Source organism: Tursiops truncatus, chromosome 16, assembly GCF_011762595.2.
Source record: "Tursiops truncatus isolate mTurTru1 chromosome 16, mTurTru1.mat.Y, whole genome shotgun sequence".
In the NCBI taxonomy this organism is placed as follows: Eukaryota; Metazoa; Chordata; class Mammalia; order Artiodactyla; family Delphinidae; genus Tursiops; species Tursiops truncatus.
This window is the reverse complement of record NC_047049.1, coordinates 45017113-45042802: the sequence shown is the minus strand read 5'-3', so window position 1 is coordinate 45042802 and position 25690 is coordinate 45017113. Positions and strand designations below refer to the sequence as shown.

Sequence of the window (25690 nt, the reverse complement as noted above, 5' to 3'; positions counted from 1 at the left end):
ATGGTAGTTGGAAAAATCTGGTAAATATTTTCTTGTGTAAACTTCCTGCCAGTATAACTGTTAGCGCTTCCACAGCTGTGGAATTCTCAATGCTTCTGTTATAAAACTGGCACAGTCCCCAGGTCTCTGACAAGTTCAGTGGTTTGAAAGCTAAGTCGTTTTAACTAGAAGCATTGTCGTCTAGAGCAGTGATATGATACTGATAGCTTCAAGAATGCTCTTGAATGTGGCATATAAGGAAGAAGAGGGCTCTAGGTAGAAAACTATGCCAGTGTCTGAGGGCATGGTTTGCGGCTGAGCTGGGATCAGCAGGCCAGGCCAGGCCTGGCATTATTAATGAGATAATGTGGAAAGGTTCTCACAGGGTGTTCCCTTAGGCAACCTGTTAGTAGCTGAGGAAGTCCAGTCCTCCTGAAATGCCCAGATAAGCTTACAGTAAAGGTCAGAGCAAACTGGATATCTCATCCAGAGTATAGGGCAACATTTGAGGGAGCAAGTTTCAAGATTCTGGGAAGCAGGAGTTCATCAGGTCAAGGGTCTTCAGAGCAATGGCAGAGAATTCACCCATCCATGAATGGGTGTTGGCTGCAGGCAGGGTTATTGATACTTTCCTCCTGCAGCTTTAGGGATATGTCATTACAGCTGTCTTAAGAGTTTGAAGGTCTTGGTTGAAATGTCAGTAGTGGGGAAAGTAGACACGTCATCAAGTGCAGACTCTATATTCTGTCTCACTTGGGTCTCTCTTTTCTGCATTTCGTGTGGCACTGCGATCATAGAATCAAAAGTACTCTGGGACAGTCCCAACTTTGATGCAGAGTTTTTATGAAAATTGGAAGGACTTAACTTGACAACCATTGCCTTGCCCTATTTCAGAATTCTTAAGAAAGCTTGGCCCTCCATAATCAAGGCTTCCACCTCATACACCCAAAAGGAATCAGAATTCTTTATGAGACACTTGGAATATGTGTGAGTCCATCACTGTTGTATTAAATGCCAGGGAGGCTACTCTTTGGAGAAATACCTTTACCTGTACACATGTAGGTTTTAAGGTCTTCAAGGGTGGTTCTGTCAGTGGGAATTTTAAACTCAGGGCAGAGAGGTACTTGAAAAGAGGATATGAGTCAAGGAAGAGATGACAGTAGTTGAGAGACAATAAGAACAAACAAAATGATAACTCAAAAATTTTACGTTATAGTTTAAAATATATGAGAGACAGTAGACTGATGCCCAAGGTGATGATTATCTTAAAATTGAAGAATTAGTTTATCACATAGAATTAATGTATTACCTGACGACTCCTTGTGCTTCTTTGATTGTTTGTCATGGAGAAAATGTTGAAAACCCTTGCCTGTTTTATATATTTAAAATGTGTTCATCCAGGCCTTAGCCTACTATGGAGAACATGGAAAATACAGGAAAATGTGAACGAGACTATGTTCCAAAATCTTCCCTTGTAAAGTGTTAGTTTCTTACAACAGTTACAGGCCCTTCTTCCAGAAGTTCTCTTTTTACAGTATACACTCCATCCTCCGTATCCGTAGGTTCCACATCTGCTAATTCAAGCAGCTTTGGATCAAAAATATTCGAGAAAAAAATTCTGGAAGGTACCCCAAAGCAGAACTTGAATTTGTTGCAACTATTTACATAGCACTTACATTGTATTGGGTATTATAAATAATCTAGAGATGATTTAAGGTATATGGGAAGATGTGCGTAGACTATATGCTAACGCATTTTATATAAGGAACTTGAGCATCTGTGGATTTTGGTATCTGTGGGGGTCCTGGAACCACCCCCGCCCCCCATGGATACCGATGACTACATACATATTATCATTCTTGGAGTAGGGAGTACAAGAAGGCTCTAAAACACAGGGTAGAATTGAACATGTGTACGATACATAAGAAGGAGTTTTGATAACCTGGTTAAATGCTAAGGATTCATAATTCTGCTGCCAACTGACTGATACTCTAGGGAAAATTGGTGTCCCTGGTGTGCCTTGTTCATTGTGAGAAACAGTTTGCCCTCCTTTTAATTTGTTCCTAAAGTCCGATAGTCCCATAGACACCTCAGGGCAAACAATGAGGCTTACAGTAATCAAGATACATTTTTTTGGCCTTTAAAAGATATTTATCTATAACAGAAGTGATATTTAAATCAGGGGTGAAAGGATGGATGAGTTAATAAATAAGGTTGGAACAACTCACTTTCCATGCAGAAAATTAAGATCCCTACTTCACACAAAACACAAAAGCAAGTTTCAAATAGATTAAAGGAAGCTCCAAGTGTAAAAAACCAAATCTTTTAAACTGCTTGAAGAAAATATAGGCAATGTCTTTAGAATCTTGGGTCACAGAAGGTTTCTTTCTTTTTTTTTTTTATACAGCAGGTTCTTATTAGTCATCCATTTTATACACATCAGTGTATACATGTCAATCCCAATCTCCCAGTTCATCACACCACCCCCCCACCCCCCACTGCTTTCCCCCTTGGTGTCCATACGTTTGTTCTGTACATCTGTGTCTCTATTTCTGCCCTGCAAACCGGTTCATCTGTACCATTTTTCTAGGTTCCACATATATGCGTTAATATACGATATTTGTTTTTCTCTTTCTGACTTAACTTCACTCTGTATGACAGTCTGGATTCATCCATGTATCTACAAATGACCCAATTTCATTCCTTTTTATGGCTGAGTAATATTCCATTGCATATATGTACCACATCTTCTTTACCCATTCGTCTGTCGATGGGCATTTAGGTTGCTTCCATGACCTGGCTATTGTAAATAGCGCAGCAGTGAACATTGCGGGGCATGTGTCTTTTTGAATTATGGTTTTCTCTGGGTATATGCCCAGTAGTGGGATTGCTGGGTCATATGGTAATTCTATTTTTAGTTTTTTAAGGAACCTCCATACTGTTCTCCATAGTGGCTGTATCAATTTACATTCCCACCAACAGTGCAAGAGGGTTCCCTTTTCTCCAGCATTTGTTGTTTGTAGATTTTCTGATGATGCCCATTCTAACTGGTGTGAGGTGATGCCTCATTGTAGTTTTGATTTGCATTTCTCTAATAATCAGTGATGTTGAGCAACTTTTCATGTGCTTCTTTGCCATCTGTATGTCCTCTTTGGAGGAATGTCTACTTAGGTCTTTGCCCATTTTTTGATTGGGTTGTTTGTTTTTTTGATATTGAGCTGCCTGAGCTGTTTATATATTTTGGAGATTAATCCTTTGTCCGTTGATTCGTTTGCAAATATTTTCTCCCATTCTGAGGGTTGTCTTTTCGTCTTGTTTGTAGTTTCCTTTGCTTTGCAAAAGCTTTGAAGTTTCATTAGGTCCCATTTGTTTATTTTTGTTTTTATTTCCATTACTCTAGGAGGTGGATCAAAAAAGATCTTGCTGTGATTTATGTCAAAGAGTGTTCTTCCTGTGTTTTCCTCTAAGAGTTCTATAGTGTCCGGTCTTACATTTAGGTCTCTAATCCATTTTGAGTTTATTTTCGTGTATGGTGTTAGGGAGTGTTCTAATTTCATTCTTTTACATGTAGCTGTCCAGTTTTCCCAGCACCGCTTATTGAAGAGCCTGTCTTTTCTCCATTGTGGGCACTTGGCACAGGCTCTGAAATTCTATGTTGACTTTAAAAACACACATGCTAACATAAAAGCATTTAATACTGTAACTAGATAGTCCAAATGCCATCAGTTAGGATGCTTTCAGCTGCAAGTAACAGAACAACCAACCCAACCTGGATTAAACAATGGTAAGCTTTACCAGCTCATATAAAAGGAAGTCTGTGTAAAAGGGCAGGATGGGCTTCAGAGGTGGTTGATCCAGCATATCAGAGGCCTGTTCAAAGACCTGGGTTCTTTCTGTCTGTCTCCTCTACCATTCATGGGGTTTACTTCATCTCAAGGCAGATTTCCACTGAGGTTGTAGATAGTTGTCAGCATTCCTGTCTGTGCATGACCTTGTGCATGGGAGGAAGAGAAGAAGAGAAGCTTGTTGCTCTCTCTACGGGTGAGAAGGTAATTTCCCAGATGCCTCCAGCAGATCTCACCTCATGAGCCAGAAGTGGGCTCTTGCCAGTCGACCTACTCCAGGAAAAAAGGGTGAGGTGAGCATCCTGAGATGCATGGTAACTCTGGGGAGAGAGGAATAATGAAGAGAATTGGGGCTCTGTTGAGGAGGAAGAAGGGGAAGCAACCAGCAATATTCCCCCTAGTCATTTTGTTTTAATGCTACTCTTTTGATGTCTGTTATGCCGTAAGGTTTTTGAGTTAGAACTATTTTTTATGTGGCCATATGAGATGTCTTTCTTTTTTTCTGAGTAGTGTGATTTCTCTTTTAAGATGGCAGAGTGAAGCCAAATTTCAAAATATCCATCCTTTTAGACTTGAAGATATGAACAGCAAATGGATAAAAGTTAGCAGAAATATACCAACAGCAAATTCAAAGGACACAGCTGATGGTCAGTAAGAGAAATGAAAGTTTCCAAGAATTCAGAGGGTTTGGCTCAGAGTCGTTCTTCACCTGTCACTATGCAGAGGCTCTGTGAGAGAAAAGGATAGTGAGCAAATACTGCAAAATCCTTAATGGGTGTGGCAGAAGAGTGGGTGAATACAGGCAGTGCTGTGCTGTAGGAGCACTGGGAATTCCAGGTGACTGGAAACCCTTCCCTGAATGTTTCTCTCATGTGACAAAGAAAAGCATACTAGAGATCGTTATTTTGGTACATCCCAGCTGGGAAAGAAGTAGAGAAGAAAGGCAGAATGACAGTAAACCCTGGAGCTGATTATCTTCATCAGTAAACTGGGAGTTAGCAGAACACCTGACAGAAGGCAACCTTGATAAAGGGAGTCTCTGGTGAACAGTAAGTGGAAGAAGCAGCACATAGTGAACCCGGGGTGACAGGGCTACCTTATCTCTTTCATGGGCTAGGTAGGGGTGTGCATTGGATAGTCAGGATTTGAAGGAAACGGAATGATTACAAAGGAACAACCTGGGCTGACTCTTTCTGATGGAAATGAAATATCACAAGGTTTGAGGGAATTACAGAATGTTAGGGAGGAGCAGAATATATCCCTGGGAGAAGAGGCTGCTTGTAACCCTAGCCCCTGTTGAGCTGGATCCCTTTTCCTTTTATCACACTCCTGAACCTCCCTTCCCCCAACACACCTGCACAAAGCTGCTAGAATGCAGCACCAGCTGAGGATGTGGCTGGGAGGGGAAAGTTTCCCCTAGACTACACTGTAACACTGACAGAAGTGCTCCGCAGAATATCCTGAGCCACTGAGAAGACACGGCCAGGCCTGTGCACTCACAGCAAGGTGGAGAGGAAGGCACAGTGCCTGCAGAAAAAAGATGCAGTCTGTTCTGGAAGAAATAATAATTTCCCTTCAAAACAGAAGAGTCCTGCACGAGCTATTAAGAAACTGAGTTTCATAGAACATTGGCTCAGAAATGATGATAATAATAAAATAATAAAATAACAGAATGAGGCGGAAAGGGGAAAATATGGGGCCAAGGAGACTCATAGAGAACCAATTTGCAGAATAAACAAATCAGAAGCAGCTAGGAACGGAATAGTCATGGCTGAAAAATTACTGACAGAGCACAGTCTTGAGATATTCAGTGAGTGCAGAAGAAAAAGAAACAAAGATTGAAACAAGTGAAAATGATAGGTGTGGTATTGGACTTCCTGGAGGCGGAGCTGAGCAAGAAGTATGGGCCTTCAGTTTTTTGTTCAAGTTCCTCTTGGAATTAGGTTTTTGGTTGCAGAGAATTGACCATTTTAGACAGCACTCATTTGGAAATGTGTAAGCATTGACAAATGGTGAAAATGAATGTTCATGTTCTTCCTAGAAGAATACCAATGAGATGAAAGATTTATTTATAGCCTGAGATACCAGGAAAATTCCCCTTTGAAGCAATTTGTTTCCTGGCAGTGATACTAAAAGCTCCCTTCCCCCACCACATGATGATTTTCTGTGCTTTGCAGGACCTGGTCTTTTGTTAAATGTAAATACTGACCTGCTGATCTCAGGGCAAGCTGCTTTTCCTATAACCAGAACCCACTTTGTAGGACAGGTTCTATGGAGAAAAAAAATTTTTTTCTTCTGTCAGACATTTATGGTTAATCATTGACATTTTCTACATTAAAAAAAAGTCTCTCAAGTAAGTCTGGGTGATAGGTTAGCATGAAAGAAGAGCAAACAAATCCACTAATGTTTACTTTAGTTGACTAGAAAACTGAACTTTCATTCCTTGCATGTCACCAAGTATGGTTTAGAATCTTTACGTTGTAAATTGCTGTGGGGAGTAGATCATAGAGCAGAAATTGGGTTGCTGGAATGGACTTGTCATGAATTATTCATTCACTACCTAGTTCCTAGGAAATCAGCTGGAGGAAGTAGTTAGTCCAGTTTGATCACAGGAGTGGTATGCTAAGGGCTCTAGCAAGCCCTTACAAGTCCAGCAGCAGCCACGATGTGCTTCTGCTGGCTGCTGTAGGGCAGCAGCTGCCGTGCATTGCAGGCGGAACCAAGGAACATGCTGCTGGGGGAGAGCTGCACTGAGGACTCCCTGATGCTTCTTGCCAGAAAATGAAGCTTCAGGTAGGAGAAGTGCCCTGTTAGCGTGGCCGGATTTCTCATGGATCTTAGGGATGCCATTAGGCCTTATGGAACAAATCTGCATAGAACTGGAGTTGCTCAAGGGTGCCTCACTAGTGAGGTTGCCAGCCAAAGAAGCTTAGCAGTTTATTTCCATTTTCAAGGGTGTACTTTGTTTCTAACAAAACCGTTCCTTGAAATTGTGAAAAGTATTCTTGTGCCAAATAAACATTTAAGTCTATAAATTATAGCATATGTTTTAATGATATCTCCTACCCTTGGTGTAAAAAATATCTTTTTTATTGACATAATATTGGTCATATAATTTAAAATCATGGAATTATGAGAGAGACAACTTAGTTTATAATTTGCATGAGCACAGCTGCAGGCTCCATTGTATTTTCTAGAGGAAAGGCACCTTGGTTCTTTCTGCTGGAGCATTCATTTTGGGAAGATCTTTTAGCTTCTCATCAGATGGGAAATGCATAAAAGATGGAACAGTAACAAAGGGTCTTTGTTCTGTTTGTTGGTATTATTTACTGTGTGTACACGCGCACGCGCACTCTCTCTTTCTCTATCTTTCTCAGTAAGCCAGACATGTAATTTCATTTGGCAGGGACATTCTAATGTTGCCATTTGCATGTCTGTCTTATTTTGTATGGATGCTCTCTCTGTTAACTTTGCTGAGGCTATGAGTTGCTCTTGAGCTGGAGGGACAAAAGTAGTAAAGATGAAAAGAGTCAGCCTCAAGGAATCTGGGCCAAATCGGATATACATATTTCATCATGAAATACCATTTATAGTTTTGAAACTCTTAAGTAAACAAACATCCCTTGAACACATACACTCTGAGCTCTGAGACAACCAGTGAAGATCAGCAGTCTCCTTCTGCATCATTTTCTTAAGCTCCACAAGAGAAAGGGATCTTTGTTTTGTTCACTCATCATTCCCAAGGGCCTAGAACAGTACTGGGCACATAGTAGGTGGTTAATAAATATGTTCCCTGAATGAGAATGTTCTGTACTAAAGAAAACAGTCTTCCTGCAAAGGTTATAGTATTTACAGTGTTGCAGTTTCTATGAAAACTTTTACAACAAATGTATTCTGAATTGTATTGGTAAACATTTTTCAGGTAACTTCAAGGAATTATGTATTTCTTGGATATATAAAGAGTTTTAAAGCAGCAGAAATTAAAATCCATTCATTTTACTGTTAAGGTTTTTTAACCTTAACAGGTTAAAACATTCATTTTAAATTAAGTTCATTTAAATTCATTTTAAATCTTTTAACCTTAACAGGTTAAAACATTCATTTTAAATGAATGTTAAACCTTAACATTCATTTTAAATTAAGGTTTTTAAAAAAATCAACAGTGAATACAAAGACCTTTCATTTTTTGGTGTAACTTTATTTCATGTTCAAAAAATGAAAATTACTTAATGGAAAATGTATTTGGAAAAGACTGTATTCATCAATACCTTAATAGGAATATTATCATTCTAATCATGCTATGTTACATGTAACATTTTAAAAAGCATTTATCATTCTATGTCAGAAGGCTTTTAAAACTGTAAACCCATTTATTCATAACTTCTAGGGTAAGTTTAAGACTGCAGTATGTTTGGAGCTGAGTGGAACTAAGCAGGGCAACATATTCCCCATAGATAATATCACATTTGAGAGCTCAGTGGAACCAAAAGGGGTCATCTCTGTTGACTTCTCTCTCCTCCCCGCTCCCACAAAAGCCCACTTTATAAAGGACAAAACTGAAATCCAGAGAACACAGACGAATGGCCCAAGAACAAATGGTTAGCTGTTATGGTTTTACACTTGACCATCTCAAATTTTTTAGTTGCTTGTTACTTTATTATTGCCACATTAAAGCTTAAAAAAATGAAGCAGATAATCACACTATTATAAATTTGGACTGTATTATTTTACTGAAGACAACTATTAGTGCATCTTGCATTACTTTAAATAAATTGTATTAGTTTATTTGTTGAAATACAGTTTTATAAATTGTAGACTTTTCACCGTTTTGTGATGTATTTTTTTTCCTGAGTTAAAATTGTAATGGCTAAATGTGCCCTAAATTTTATTTCAAATTTGGACTTTTTTATCAAATGATATTTTGTTCTATTTTTGTTACTCCTTAAAACTATCTGGGTTTTGCTTTTATTTTTCAGATAGATGTAGATTGTTGCATAATTTTTCTGAGTTCTTTTTATCGACTATATTAGTCTGCTTGGGTTGCCTTAATAAAACCTTACATGTGTGGAGACAGAGAGGTATCTCTCTCCCATCTCAAAGGGATAAGCAAACTGTGGTAAATCCATACAATAGAATGTTACTTAGCTGTGAAAAGGAATGAATTATTGATACATACTGCAGCATCAGCAAACCTTGAAAACATGTTAAGTGAAAGAAACCAGACACAAATGGCCATATTTTGTCTGACTCCGTTTGTATGAAAGACAGAGATAGAAAACAGATGAGTGGTTGCTAGGGGCTTGGAAGAGGGGAATGGGGTTTTGTTTTAGGCTAGTGAAGATGTTCTGGAACTAGAGAGGGATGATGGTTGCTGAACATTTTAAGTATACTAATGTCACTGATTGTGCACTTTAAAATGGTTGAAATGGTAAGTTTTCTGTGTGTTTTACCACAAGAAGAAACAAAAAAGATGAGCTTACAACCAGAGAAGTATTTTTTCAGGAAAAGGTAAAATCATGATTCTCATGAACATATATTAAGGAATTTATTATACTCATGTGATATGAAAGAACTAGCAGATGTTTAACCAGTTCAAAGGAAAAGTCAGAAGAGCACCAATTTATATAAAGGAAATATTGAGAACTGCAAATGGAGACAAAACTGATTTTTCCATGGGAGGGGGGTGGAAGTCAAAAGTCACTCTCAAATAGGACATCACTTACTTATTAAGTACCTACATTGTACAAAGAATTGCACATAGCTCATAGTTTTCCATTGAAACTCAACATTTTCCCCCTATAGTCTCCCTTCTTTTGCTAAAAATCTCATAGAAAAATTATTCTTGATCAAAATTAAGATCCTATTGGATTTGGCCTGATTATTTATATAGGGACAGCAAGAGTGTTAATTTCCCTTATGGGCCTTCTTAAGTTGCTTTGCTGGAAGTTTTTCTAAGGAATATCAGAGTGGATTTTTTAAAGCCTCATTATTTGTGGTCCTAACATTAGGAAGCCAAACCAAGAACTTGCTATCAAATTTCACTTATAGCACCTATAAATTTTCCTAATTTCTTGAGGTCCCCCCAATACTCTGTTTCCTAGGCCTGCCAGGAAGTGGCTTTCCTTACTTGTCTGTAAGGCTGGGAACCTTGTAAGCCAGTTTTTCCAAGAAGGGCTCTGAAAAATACAACCTGAGTTCCTTAAATGTGCCTGGTCGTATCTGATTGAATGAGCACCATCCTTAAATGTGAGCTTAGCTGCAAAATCAGAGTTTCCAATTATGTCCTAGTAAGAAAGAGGACAGATTCTTATTGAACCTATGCAGGTAACTTTGTTGCTATGAAGATAAGAATATGCAATAAGAGTTATGAATTCTGGAGGGCTCAGGCAGGGAGAATAAGATATCATTGACGGGTTTCATTTCAGTTTATAAAAGCAGAGTCTACTAAATTATTGTGAGTTAAAGGAAAGAGAAAGAGTTTCCTTATATATTTAGGAAATAGTATCAAGAATGTTTAAAAAAAAAACTAACAATATTCCCTCATCAATTCATTTAACCTTGTTCGATTAGTTCTTATTGCACTGAATCTTGGTAGGAGTTCTGGAAATCATGACTTAGTTCACTGGTATGGTCTCAGAGTTGTTTAAATGATGCCATCAGAAGCCTGTACGCAAAAGTACCTGGTATAGTCCTTTTCCATGGGCCTCTGACACAGCCCTCTAGCCTGTAGCTGATTGCAAGAGCTTTCAAGGAAACATCAGACTAAAATAAACAAACAGAAAATATCTGTAGATGGCAGAAGACTTAAAATGGCTGTGCTTACTCTATTAGTGATAATTTTAAAAATGAAATGTCTTATGAGAGTGTTTATTTCAAGAAACATGTAACTGGCAGGGAAATTTGGCTATTTCTTCGGCATGCAAAACAAGATAATTAAGTCTGTCCCCCCCAGATTTTAGACAAAATAATTATAAACGTAATAAACTCTATATTTAAGGAATGCAATGAACAGTACATCTGATTTATAAAAAATGAATGAGCATAAACTTTACAGAGAAAAAAATCTTCAGATATAATAATCCTTAGACATTAATGTACCATGAATACAACACAAATATATCAGGACTGTCAAGTAAAGAGATTCAGTAAGTCTGAAATAGGTCCTAAACTTTCTGTATATTAATGAAACTCCATAGTAGGTGATGGGAATCCCCAACTGAAAACCATTGGCCAAAAGATGCTAGATTCAAATATTTAAAGTAGTGACCACGTTAACATTTAAAAAAAATAACAGAAATCATGTCTGATAACAGCTACAGAGTACAGAGCAGCACCAGGACTCTGATAAATAGAAATGTATCATGACAGTGCAGTACTGACAGATCTCTTCTCATTTCCTAACTCTTCCCATGCAGTTCATCAATAGTAACAAATCAAGAAAACCTAGTCAGTCTCACTACCTTTCCTTTTATAGGATGAAAAGATAAACCTTTGTGATTTTTCAGGGCTCCCCTGGGAAATCTCAAAGACAGGTTTAGGAGCAAAAGATATCATGAAATTTTGATTTCATTTTATTTTACATTTAGGATTTGATTTTGTGAAGACAAGAAACCAAAAGTTTTCAGGAGATTTGAACATTTAAAAGAGAAATTGGATCATGGGTACTTGAGAAACAATGACTACTCATTTTAATATTTACTCTAGCTTTTTTTTATATATAAATTTATTTTTGGCTGCGTTGGGTCTTCGTTGCTGCACATGGGCTTTCTTTTTTTTTTTTTTTTGGTTGCGGCGAGCAAGGGCTACTTTTCCTTGTGGTGCGCAGGCCTTTCATTAAGGTGGCTTCTCTTGTTGCTGAGCACGGACTCTAGGCATGCAGGCTTCAGTAGTTGTGGCTCGCGGGCTCAGTAGATGTGGCTCGAGGGCTCTAGAGCACAGGCTCAGTAGTTGTGGCGCATGGGCTTAGTTGCTCCGCGGCATGTGGGATCTTCCTGGACCAGGGCTCGAACCCATGTCCCCTGCATTGGCAGGCATTGGATTCTTAACCACTGAGCCACCAGGGAAGCCCAGTGACTACTCATTTTAAAGTGACAATAAACATTTGAAAAATAAGCATAGAAGGTAACATTATTGTAAAGAATTTAACTCTTTCATAAGTGAGGAACCTTTGTTTTCTCCTTAAATCAAGGACATAATAAAGTTAACATAAAAAGCACAGAAAATTAATCTGATAAAACACAGAGACTGTTACCTAGGGATATTGTAGAGAAGGTAAAGAATAACTCTACTGAGAATAAAGAGGTTAAAGAATAACCTCTTACTGAGAGAAGACCAATCATCAAGAAAATTTATAGTTTTAACAGTTAAAATAAAATTCTAGTTTTGCATCAGCATAATATTTGATACTAAAGGAATTACAAGCTCTTTTATGAAATCTCATTAATTAACCCATCAAGGATGAGCCAGCTTGGGCTAGGGCAAATAAAATTCCCTTTCCTCAAACCTACAACTTTCTTGTTTTGTTCTTCACAAGTTCTTTCTCATTCTGGAATAACCAGCCCTTTTATTTTAGGACAAAACTATTTTTTCCCCTTAATAAACCAAAAACCCATCTCATTACTGAACACATAAAGTTGTACCTCTTGTTCACCATTGCTTCTAGTGGTCTCATTCACATGTGTTAGTTTTGACTTTTAACCAAAACAACTTCTGTTACACAGAGGAAACTAGAGGGTGGATAATTGTGAGCTGTCACACACTATCATTTTAGCAGACTAGCAGGGCTAACATCCAGCGTTAATACAACTTTTTATAGCTACACATATTCTTATACAAGTCTTGTAGAGACAAAAATTGAACACGTTTAACAGATTAACAGATTCAAAGATGCAGTCTCTTTGTAGCACATAGAAATATGAAGCAAAAGTATGTAAATTTAAAATTATGCTTACTAATAAATGTTTCAGTATTCTCACTTACAAATATTCTAGGCATCCAAATATAAGTTCATCAGAATAATGATTGAATTTGGTTAAACACAGATTTACATTTTTCATAATCTTAAACATTAGGTAGAGGTAATGGTAGTTTTTTCAATCAGAAAACTTATAAGTTTGGGGGCTTCCCTGGTGGCGCAGCGGTTAAGAGTCCGCCTGCCGATGCAGGGGACACAGGTTCGTGCCCCGGTCCGGGAGGATCCCGCATGCCGCGGAGCGGCTGGGCCCGTGAGCCGTGACCGCTGAGCCTGCGCGTCCGGAGCCTGTGCTCCGCAACGGGAGAGGCCACAACAGTGAGAGGGCCGCGTACCGCAAAAAAAAAAAAAAAAGAAAACTTATAAGTTTGGGGAAAATACCCAGATAGAATAAAAATCTGTGCTTATACTTAACACTGATAAATCAGAAAAGACATAGCTATGTTTATTAAACTATAAATATGAAGCCAGTCTCATTTGCCAAAAGTTTGCCTAAATTATGTTAATCTGATTTCTTAAGACATTTCTGAATTGGTTTCTGTAGGGATGTTTTTATAATCTAGCACACTGAAAGTATTAGAATTTCACCTTCCCTACTTTCTAGGAATTTTAGGAATACTCTATTTATACAAGTACTTACCTATATAAGTCAGCTTCTGGTTCTAGATTCCCTTAATATCAGAGATTTTATAATCTAATAAGATTTATAATCTAATTTAATACCATTCCTAGGTTGAAAATTATTACATCTTCACACAATGAAAGTTAAAGACCTTTCTGAATGACAGACACATAGACATGCAGACACAAAGCTTATAGCTTCAATTCCAAAATTTCAGCCATGGGTCAAGAGTAAACATAAAATTACAAAATTCATTGGTCTGTATCAAAGAGCTGTTTTCTTTCCTGTGGCTATGAGTTCTTAATTGACTTGAGCTCTGAACAGACAAATAGACAAACAGAAAAAACTAACAAATCAGATTATCTATAGTCTTACCCATTAACCCATTTATAGAAATACAGAGGTTATAAAGATGATGAGACCATAAAACCAAATTCCCAATGGAAAATAATTTATCAGAGGTAAACAAATCAAGGCAAATATAGTAGAGAGCCAAAGTTCTCTCCATTCCAAGCAGATCCGAGTTTTCCCTCCCAGGATATTTGAATAGGATAGGATCATGTGGTTTGAATAGGATAGCTCTAAGAGATGGCTCTGACTGTCCTAAAGGAATTAATGTTATCCTGGCCTTCAGCCATTCACTGTGGCAAGGAGTAGGGGCAGAATGTTGCTAGGAAACAGAAATTCCCTCCTAGCTCAGACAGTGGCTAGACCAAAAGACTGGCATTAGTTACCAGCCTATGCCATTGATGAGAAACAAATAAATGGATAGCAACTTAACTGTAACAGAATTTGGCACCAGGACCTGGAGAGTTGCAAGTAACAGACCCTAATGTGGAAATTGACCAAATGGATTTAAGTGGTGATAGATAGGCAATCTCTTGTCAACAGTGATTGTTTTAGGCCAGTCAGCACCCACTCCTAGAGCTGGGAGTGGGAACCAATCCTACTGAAGGGCAAGGCTGGGAAAATCAGGGCAAAGGTGTCTAGTTGAAAGCAAATATTAGGACTTTCTAATATTCCCCTTCTGCAGAAAAGTAAAATATTAAACTTTAGATTTTCTTGTACTTTTATTTCCCAAATGAGCAATTTGATTATGATATCATGGGCATGGATTTCTTTTAGTTTATCCTTTTTTGAGTTCATTCACCTTCTTTAATCTGTAGGTGTATGTCTTTCTCCAAACTTGGGAAAATTGTAGCAAGTATTTCTCCAAATATTTTTCAGCACTGTAATTCTTCTTTACTTTTTGGATTCTACTGATAGGACTGTTAGACTGTTTTGCTTCACAGATCCCTGAGATCTGTTCATATTTTTTAAAAAATCTTTTTTCCTCTCTGTTGATTAAATTGAATACTTTTTCTATCAAGTTCTTGATTCTTTTATTCTGTCATCTCTCTGCTATTGAGTCCATTTTACTTCAGGAGTGTTGTGATTGCTCGTTTGAGTATATTTATAATGGCTGCTTAAAGTCTCCATCAGATCTCAGCACCTCTATCATCTTGTTATTAGTGTCATCTTGTTACTGGTGTCCCATCCTTTATTTTTAACCTGTTTGTATTTACGTATTTACAGTGTTTTTCTTGTAGGCAGCATGTAGTTATGTCTTGCTTTTTTATTCAGTCTGAAAATCTCTGACTTTTAATTAGGGTGTTTAAACTGTACAGTTCACATACACACACATAAATACATACACCTGTATGTGTATATAGCTAAACTTTTATATTATAACTGTACATTCATAAATAGTTGTAAAAAATGATAGAGAAATCATGTATTCTTACCCCACTCCCTCTTTCATCTCTTTTTCCTCCTATCAGATGCTTTCTAAGAATTCCTTTTTGTTTTATCTATGGTGTTAATAACTATATATCTTTGTATAGCATTTTCAGTGTTTGCTTATCTTTGGAAGTTTTGATTTGATTGTTTTTTATATCTTAAATCTCTTTAACTTTTTGAACATTTGGAAAACAGTTACAATAGTATTTTGATGTCCTTTTCTGCTGATTCTAACATGTGTACCAGTTTTAATTGACTATTCTCCTCATTAGAGGTCATGTGTGATTCCTTCTTTGCATCTCTGGTATAAATAATTTCTACTGCATACCAAAGTGCAGAGCAAAGCACTTGTATGATTGAGTTGCTGCCTGAACTAGTTACATTTTTTAATGGAATATAATTTTTACTTGAAAGAATAACAGTCAAACTATAGTTATTTTGACTTGGGTATTTGGCAAACATTTTCTCTAAATTGAATTAATGAGCCAGTCTTTCACTTTAAGGAAAGCAAGCAACAGTTTTTGTTGCCAAATTTGAGGTTTCTAAGCAAAAATTAGAATATCAGAAAACTTGTATCCATCACTGTGAGCTTAGTAGCTTTTCAATAATTAAAGATTCTTCTGATGCAATTGATGGTCATATTAATGAGTGTGTGGGTTTTTGATATTGCATAATAAAATATGTCAGTCTTGGAGATTTGCATAATTCAGTGAGCCAATAATCTCTAAATGGCCAAGGTGTGATGTTATAAAGTCAGGCATGGTTAAGAGATTGTTTCAAAGAAAGATGGGGCAGTTGATTTTAATGGAGTATTAAAAGTTCATTGGGCTTCCCTGGTGGCGCAGTGGTTGAGAGTCTGCCTGCCGATGCAGGGGACACGGGTTCGTGCCCCGATCCGGGAAGATCCCACATGCCGCGGAGCGCCTGGGCCCGTGAGCCATGGCCGCCGAGCCTGCGCGTCCGGAGCCTGTGCTCAGCAACGAGAGAGACCACAACAGTGAGAGGCCCGCATACCACACACACACACAAAAAAGTTCATTAATATCATTTCAGAATCTAAATGCCAGGTAACTGTTGAGTTTTTGTGTAGTACAAAGAATAATATCCAAAATTGTTTCATGGTTATTAAAATACATATTCCTTTTCCAACTACGTAACTGTATAAAGCCAAATAGTCTTCATTTACTTCAGTCAAAACAGCATATCAGAGGAGATTGAATGCACAAGCAGATATGAGAATCCAGCTGTCTTCTATTAATTAGACAATAACAAGATTCATAAAAATGTAAAAACATGCTACTCTGCTCACTTTAGTTGTTTGGAAAAATAGTTTTTCATAGAAATGTTATTTATTTTAATTTGGTTTATTGTTAATTCTAAATAAATTAAGAGATTCATATTTTTTAAATTGTCCATTTTAATTTCTAATATGGTAAATATCAATAGATACAACTCACATAAACAAAAGGTTTTTGGAGTCCTCGGTAATTTTTTATGTTGTGAAGGAGTCCTGAGACCAAAGGTACTGCTGTTCCTCCTGGCATGGCATATATATTCCAGGGTGGCTGAGGGCAGGAGGAATGCTGGAGAAAGGAATAGCAGTTTCAGGAAAGGAAAATGCTTTCCCAGAAACCCTCAAGGGTAATATCTTTAGAGAGAACTTTCTTAGATATTTACCCTTCGTTGCAAAATAGTGTGAGAAAGTGAGAACTTTTGGTTGGGTCTGCTGCTGCTCAGAATAAAGTTGGAGTTCTGTTGGTGGTGATGGATATTGAGTAGACAGTTACCCATGTCTGTTACACATAAGTTGGTGTGTGTGTGTGTGTAATGACTGGTCATGTTCAGAGTTTCAGGGGGACTCCCACATGAAGTTCTTTTGTTTGACTACTTTATACAGAGTCCCCAAAACTTGCTTAGACACCTCACCTCATTGTCTTCTTGTTAATTCTTGGCTTTTTCCAGGGCATGTTTGGTCTCAGTAGGCTCTGCATCTTGGCTCTACCCGCAAGGTACATTTTACTGGAGTCACATATGGACTTGCAAAATCATTTACAGGACTGATTAAATTGTGAAATGTCCCATATTTTTCAACAGAGCTTCTCTTTATCTTTGTGATTTGGTAACTTTTTACATTAACAAAACTTTCCTTTCTCACACCTTAACTCAGTTTTTTCCAATCTATTTATCAGTCTGTTCCCTGACTGACTTATTTGTATTAACTCAATTGTGAGCTCACTGCCATCTTTTGCACAGAAATTTACCTTTTCAGTAGTCATGATTTGCTTTATAAAAAATGAGTCATAGCCTTTATGGATTATTCTGGCCTGGGATTTAGAATCAGACTTGCATCTTAAAGTGTGGCCTGGGGACCAGCAGCATGGGAGTTACCTGGGAGCTTATAAGAAACACAGAATCTCAACCTTCCTCAGACCTAACAATCTGCATTTTAGCAAGTCCGTAAGTAATTCAAGTGCACAAATTTTCAGAAGGACTGGTCTAAGGGAGACAACAAGTGAGAAGAGGGCATGGAGCTGTGTTCTGAGGAGGCTTCTTGTTTAATGTAGACAAAAAGAGTCCATAAAGAGATGTGGAGATGAGAGCCAGACAGGGAGGGAGGTGTATGGTATAGCAGTGTGACATCTCCATGCCCTCTGAGGAAGGGAGGGTGCAGTGAGGCTCTCGTCTCTCCCAGGGTTACAGGATGGTGGGACCCACTGAGCAGTGACGGAACGTATTAGAGACTGTGTGAAGATAATTTGCCAGGGTTTTTATCACTTAGGCATTGAAGCTTAATTTCAGCTTGAACTGGATTGGAACTCTTTCTCTCTTTGTTATGCCTCGTTCCAGTTCTCAACATTGATGTTTGGCAAACTTTCCTTCTTCTCATTGGGAAACTTGACATTCTGACTGTAGGAGAGAATGGTGTCACCCACTCTACCTGATGTAATTTACGTATGTGCTTTTTTTAATGTCATTCACCCTTTCCCTAGATGTACATTCCTCATTGAAACACTGTTTCAAGGCACTTCTGTGGTAATGTTAACATTGGCACAGGCCTAGGAATTAGATTTATTTTTGTCGGTATTCTGTGACTGATAACAGTTGTTTGTATATGGCAGTTGCATAGTAAATAAGTATGGAATGAATGAGAAACTGACTTGAATGAGTCCTGGGATTTGCTTCCTTTCAGTAAATCCAAATAAGTGTAGCAGTGTTTAAGGAAAAAAAACCCAAAAATATGATCTTTTGAAACTGAATTGTTACTTTCCTACCAAGTAGTGGAGAAGCAATACCAAATATTGACAGCTTTCAGCCTTTAAAACATCTGTATCTTCTGGGGCTGGCTGTTTGATTTTACCAGGTAAAATATTGAATTATTCTAACAAGGAAGACAGAATAAAGGCTTTACATCATTAAATTTATTTCTCAAGTTCATAAAGTAAAGAGCAACCTTTAGATCTCAGTCTGGATTTATAATGTTACCTAGCTTAACAGCTAGGCTTCTCCCTAACTCAGTACCATTCTTTACGGAATAATGAATGTCAGAAGGTCTAGGACGTGAATTATTGCTGCTCAGAACTTTTCTGTAGATTTCCAGACGGTGTTATGGCCATTTCTTGTAAGGTAGCAGGTAATTTGATAGTGATTATAATTGGTTTTCTGTACAAATAATCCAAAGCATATGGTATCTTTGTTTTAATTTAGTAGACTAAATTAAAATTTACTAGTAAATCACCAGCAGATGAGCCTTTAAGTTGGATTCCCAGCAGTGCCTATGTTTGTCCCTAGTACGTTCTTGACTCATGAATGAAACTTGAATGATTATAAATTTACTTTTTCTGTGGACAGAGGGACTCATTTCCCAGAGAGGTAGATTTTGGTGATATATTGCCAACACCTTGAACACACTTTATACTTATTTCTTTTCCTTTATAACTATCTAATTGACGAACTTAAGAAAGACCAAGAAACATTCTGTGAGACTAAACACTTAATAGCACTGTCTGTACTGTATTACATTTAAGAGACTTGAACTCCTATTCCTGCTCAGATTTATAAAGTAAGGGAGAATTTAATAAAATTATTCCCAAAATTACACAAACACATTGCTATAAAGACAACATTGCCAAAACACGTGCTGACTGCAGGCTACTTGGGAGGTCTTGAAACACTTCTTCATCATCATTTTAGTCATATCAAGTGTTCAGGAGCCAAGTGTACAGAAGTCAAGGCAGTCTGTGATTTGGTGGATTGAGAGGAAGGAGAAAGTCAAAATTTTCTTGGTGGCCAGCTTTCTTTAAGGAGAGCCTTGGTGGAATGGAATCAGCTGTTCCTCAAAGGAGCTTTTAAATGAGCCACCAGTTCCTTTGTACTTCCTTCTGATCAAAGAATTTTACCTACATCTCAGCCTTCTCTGATCTTCACCATGGTTATTGCATGGCGTGTGAACTGAAAACGAGAATAGATAATTTAAAAAATACACGTTAAGATCATCTCTTCCATTTGTAATAGTTTTTTTATTTAACTCATTTGATTTAGAGCAAGGCTGAGTGGATTCAGGGAAGGTTACTTCATTATTTTTAAAAATCAGATTTACATTTGGAACATTTGCTTTTTTTAGAAGTTTATAGTGTGGAATATTATTGTATTCGTTTGCTAGGGCTACCATAGCGAAGTACCACAGACACAGACTGGATGGTTTAAACAACAGGAATTTATTTCCTCACAGTTCTAGAGGCTAGAAGTCCAAGAACAAGGTGTCAGCAGGTTTTTCCTGTGGACCCTTTTGCTTAATGTGTAGATAGGTGGTATCTTCTCCCTGCATCTTCTGTGTATATCTGTGTCCTAATTTCCTCTTCTTCTAAGGACACCATTCATATTGGATTAGGGCCCAGCTTTAATGGCCCCATTGTAACATAGTTACAATGTTAAAGATTCCCACCTCCAAATGTAGTGGCATTGTGAGTAATGGGAGTTAGGACTTCAACATATAAATTGGGGATGGGAGGTTAACAATTCAGTTTGTAACAATTGTGTATCAGGGAGGTCAATTTAAAAGCAGAAAGAACAGGTAAAATTACAGGAAGAAATGAAGAGAACATAAATGAAGGCATTGACAATAGAAATGGAGATGGGATTTGAGATTGAGAGACATTAGGGAGGAAGAATTTGTTTTTAAGACTTTGTGACTTGAAGGTGGAGGAGTGTGAGACGGAGGAGGCTAGCAGGACTCTCAGATTTCTCTAACCCAGGAGGACAAACAGGCTTGAGGGAGTAGGTGTGAGCTGTGCAGTATCCCTGCAGAGTACCCAGCACTTTGCAGCCAGACAGCCTGGGTGGGGTCATCTGTCCTGCTTTCCCCTTCCACATCTTATAGCAGCTCCTCATCGCATGGACCACATGGTATACAACTGAACACGCAGCTTCTTGCTTCTGAACCTACACTTGAATGCTTCTTAAGATACTTACTACTGCCGTCTTATTTTTACAGTTAGTTCCAAATTCCTGTTCTTTTCTTGTTAATAAATTCCTTTAGGGCAAGGACTATTGTTTTATTCATCTTTGCCAAATTCTCCAGTATCTCATAGCTGGCCTGGTGCATAATAGTTTGTGCACAGCAAATTGTAGTTGAGGGAATGATTTGTTAGTAGGATTGTTATGTTCAATTACTTGTTTGCCCATTTTAATCAAAGCTTGATACTTAACACCTGTTTGGTTTTTTGCAGCATGAGAAGACTTTGGGACATTCCATGAGTCATTCAAGTAACATTTCTAAGGTAGAGTGCTACTGAAATATGTTATTTTTGTAGCTTGGGGTTTTTATATTCTTATACCTGGCATGTGTTTACACTTTTCTCTTTTAAAGACATAAAGTTATCAGTTCATTACTTTAATCCGCTCTGGGACCATGTGAGGTATATAGCAGTTATATTTTTCTAGTGAGGCAATTCTAGATTTGTGTTGGGGGGAGTGACTGATAGGAGAAAACCCCATTTCTTCCAGTAGAAATTGTTTACTTTCAGGTAAAAGAAATCTCAGAGAGTCACCAGAGAATCTGTCACCTCAATTAGGAATGCATTTGCCTGATGGTAATAAAAAACCAACTCTACTGACTTAAATAACTATAGATTTCTGTTGTTCTGATGACAAGATGTCTGGAGGTGGATGGTTCAGGGCTGACGCAGTGCTCACAGATGTTGCCGGGGATCTAGGCTCCTTCCGCTTTCTTTGTGCCACCTTCCTTGGCACGTTGTCATCCTCATGTTTGATCTCAAGGTGGGAGCTGGACCTCCAGGCACCCTGGCTGTGGTCTGTCAGCTGAGAGTGACCCTTTTCAACAGGAAGGCAAAAGCTTTCCCAGAAGCGCCCCTCAGCTGCCTGACTTCTGCTTACATCTCACTGGCCAGAACTGGATCATAAGACCCCCGCCAGCTGGAACGTGGCTAGGAAAAGGAGGGCAGAGGGGTGAATCGGCAGCCAACAGCACCTGATACACCTGTGGGGTAGTCACTTGAGTAGCCTGCCGGGAGCACATCAGATGCTAGGGGTGACCCCGGAGCCAGCAGACGGTGTCTCCCATGCCGTGAGCTTGCTCCTATGCACTGCTCATCTCTCAGCCTAGACACGGGCTCTAGCCAACCCGTTGTCCATACAGGTGTGTCTATGAAGGTTCCTTGCAAAGATGGATTTTCTCTCGCATCATGTCTGTGTCAGATCCTGACAGGAAGATCTGAATAGTGTGGCAAAACCTATTCTGCTGTCTCAGGCCTCTTAATTTCTCTAAAATAAACAGTGACATTATATGCCAAATGTTTTTTATTCATATCACTCTATAGTATACTTTTGAATTAAAAGTAGAATGTAGAAAATCCTTTAAGACATTAATCATCTGTTCTTAGGCATACTTGTGATCTAATCATGTCATTCTGCCACTGAATTTTGCATGAAAAGAAAAGTCCACAGTGCTTAGTGTGCCTAAAGGCCATTTACAGAGTGCTTCTTGGTTCATTGCTGACCTGACCTTCCCCCAGACCAGTGGAGGGTAGCTTCAGCCACCTCATATAACTACCTTTCACCAAATACTCTCTGCTGTTCCAACCTCCTTTTCTTTTCTTTTGCTGTTCCTTCAGCCAGGAATGCTGGAGCTATAGAACTGTGTAGTGGTAGATCATTACTGTCTGAGTAAAATGGCCAGTTTTGCCCTACTACTTTTTGAAGGAGCTGTCCAACATATAAGCATAGAGAAAAGTAAGAAGGCATAGATCTAAATGGCCTGTCTGGTTAAGTTGAATTAAACATTTTAAAAGCACACAGTAGCACTCATTGCCTTGCTCCAATGGCTAAGAGCAGTTCTGAAAGATGTTATTATCCTGTGCCTCAGATACATGTTTCTTGTTTGTTTATGGTTTTAGTAAGATTTTATTTGAAGGAAAGTTTCCTACTATAGTTAAAAAAGTTTGTAAACTCATGGCTTACAATGTCTAGAGGAACATTTGTTGGGCTTGTCACAGGCCTGGAGCATGGGCCTTCTGAGTTGCTCTGTGAGGGTGTTAGAGGGTTAGGTGGACAAGGGTTTCTAGCCATGTGACTTTGAGGAAGGATACTCCTCTGAACTTTAATTTCTTGATGAGTAAAATTAGGGTAATTATACAACCTTCAGGCTTGCTCTGAGACTTAGGGATAATGTTGGCAAGGAGCCATGGGACAGCTTCCTCATTGCAATGAGTCAGTAAACTGACTCTTGTCAAACTTGGTTGAACCCTGGTGATCTTAGGTTGATTGGGTCAGGATAGTCCTTGATGGTAGCTATTATTATGTCGTTCCTGATCAAAGACAGAACCATAGGCAGACTTCGTTTCATTGCATTTCACTTTATTGTACTTTTCAAATATTGCGCTTTTTACAAACTGAAGGTTTGTGGCAACCTTGCATTGAGCAAGCCTGTCGGCACCATTTTTCCAACAGCATTTGCTCTCTTCTTGTCACTGTGTCATGTTTTGGTAATTCACTAAATATTTCAAACTTTTTCATTAGTATTATTATATTTGTTATGGTGATCTGTGATCAGTGATCTTTGATGGTACTATACGACTTGCTGAAGCCTCAGATGATGGTCAGCATTTTTTAACAGTATTTTTAAATTAAGGTATGTACTTTCTTTTTTAGTTATAATGTTACTTCAAAGTTAATGGAGTACAGTATAGTGTAAACATAACTTTTATGTGCACTGGGAAACCAGAAAATTTGTGTGACTGGCTTTATTGCGATACTTGCTTTATTGCAGTGCTCTGGAACTGAACTCACAATATCTCTGAAGTATGCCTGTATATGCTTTAAGATAAATATCACCTGGGGGTGAAAATTAAGAAGTCTAATCAAAACTCTGGCTTTTTTCCTTTTTTCCTTCTTGCACACATTTTTATTGTGTGTTCTCTGTGCCAGGCACTGAGCTCCAGGTGCTAGCATAAAGTGATGAGCAAAACAAACAAGGCCGCTGACATGGAGCTTTCCTGTAGGCAGGGTTGGAATTTTCTGAAAAAGAAGTTTTAGCTCCACACTTCCACACTCTTAGAAACAGGGGTACTGTGAAAGCCTCAAAGCTTTCAGAGCAGAAAGAAGATTTGGGTCTATTGCATTTCCACAGCAGGAGTTCCTGCACACTTAACTGGGATCAAAAGAAAACCTCAGGAGTGGGGAGTCTTGTGTGCTCACACCACTAACTTCCCAGTGATCCCCTCAGCATGAAATTTTGTTGTAAAATGTGAGCCTCCTTAAGTATGTTAGGCATGAACCAGTTAAATGGGGCTGCAGAACAGAGGGCAGGACTGCTGTGCAAGATAACTAGTTCTTTTTGTTTTGTTTTGCGGTACGCGGTCCTCTCACTGTTGTGGCCTCTCCCGTTGCGGAGCACAGGCTCCGGACGCGCAGCCTCAGCGGCCATGGCTCACGGGCCCAGCCGCTTCGCGGCATGTGGGATCTTCCTGGACCGGGGCACAAACCCGTGTCCCCTGCAGCGGCAGGCGGACTCTCAACCACTGCGCCACCAGGGAAGCCCAAGATAACTAGTTTTTGAGAATGCAGTTCTTCCTTGTATTTATAAAATGGGCCTGTTGTTTGAAGCTACTTTTAGGCCAAGATATGTAAAACTCTTATCTTCAGTGTAGCAAACATACTTAAGCAGATGCTTCATACCCTTGAGATGGAAGATACAAAGAAAGTTCAGACCATGGACATGTTTTATGCTACCTGAGATCTCTGCTGTCTTGTCAAGAGACTTTTCCTGCCAGCTCAGCCTCTAGCTGGATTTCAGGCTAGTTTGTGCTCACATTAGTCAGTCACCTGCAGTCTGCATTATGCTCCTGTTAAAAAACTAGTACAAAATGTTCTTTCGATGTGTTGCCTAAACTCTTATTCTATCACCCACCACTGGTCCTGATTCTGCCCTTTGTGAACTAGAGCTCTGACAGACAAGGGGATTTGGGAGGCTGTGTGGTGCAGAGAGGGGAAGGGCTAGAGGTAGGGTCTCTGCTGTAGGAGTGATGTTCAGCCCCTGGCTGACAGGTGGCCTTCACTCCCAGGGTGACTTGGAACACGGGCTGGTGGGGGGAATGCAGCGAGATACTGACACAGCCTTCGGGGGACTTGGATGATCACGGAGGCTGCTCCTGGAAGGCCTGCCATGTTAGGGTGAGATGACGTGACTCCCTGTCCAGGGGTGTTGTACCACCACTGCCCACTACCTGCAAGCTGTCTCATCGCTCGGCATAAAGTATCCTCAGTTGTAACGTATACAAGGAGGCCCAGTGCAGCGTTTAGGAGTATTGCATGAGTTCAGATTTTGTCCAACACTTAACTGTGTGCAAGACATTATGCTTTGAATGCTGAACTAAACAGAGAAGAGAGGAGTAAGTAGAGTGCCATAAAATACCCGCAGACAGAATTATTATGAAGGTGAAAGAAAAGGGGCTAAGGTACAGAATTATGAGGGACCGAAGTTAAAAGGGCTGCTCGGAGAAGGTATGGCTGAGGAGGGGATACTTAAAGCAGGACATAAAAGGTAAAAAGGAGCTGGCCAGAATGGGGTTAAACTGTAGTAGAAAACTGGTTTGTCACCTTCTTGGGAAATCCAGTTCTTTAGGTAAAGGTGAAAGGCAGGTATTTGCAGCCTTGGTCACTGGGAGTGATGGCTGTCATGGCCACCCAGTTGCAAGGTACCTGTAAACCCTGGGGCTGTGTTGGTTGGGACCATTCCAGTGAGGACCACTGTACTTTGACCTAAAACCCTTTAGAGGAAGGTTAGAATTCCCTGAGGCGGCTTAAACTCACTCTGTCCGAATAGAATTTTTTAAGATAAAAGGAATTGGCATAGGCCAGGTTCACTGAGGGGGCTGGGCTTTCTTGAGCCTCTGCTGATACCTCTCAAGGGAGCCTTATGTACGGGAAAGGGCAGCACACAGGCATGGCGTTAGTTTACTGAGAATGCTGAGGGAAGCA

General features: G+C 39.1%; 1 protein-coding gene across 15 annotated transcripts in view; it reads left to right on the top strand.

The window, feature by feature from the left end:
* MARCHF8 (membrane associated ring-CH-type finger 8) overlaps nt 1-25690 on the top strand; it is a 111925-nt gene that overhangs the window by 67356 nt on the left and 18879 nt on the right. For 12 of the 15 annotated variants that reach the window (XM_019932694.3, XM_019932182.3, XM_019932140.3 and 9 more), the window contains one exon: nt 20923-20973. The exons of 1 other annotated variant lie outside the window; for it this stretch is intronic. In XM_019932694.3, coding sequence (XP_019788253.2) covers nt 20923-20973 — 51 coding nt within the window. Of the gene's footprint in view, nt 1-6470; nt 6618-18100; nt 18149-20922; nt 20974-25690 lie in introns of those variants that run through there. 2 more of the 15 variants (XM_019932644.3, XM_033842467.2) reach the window with 2 other exon arrangements.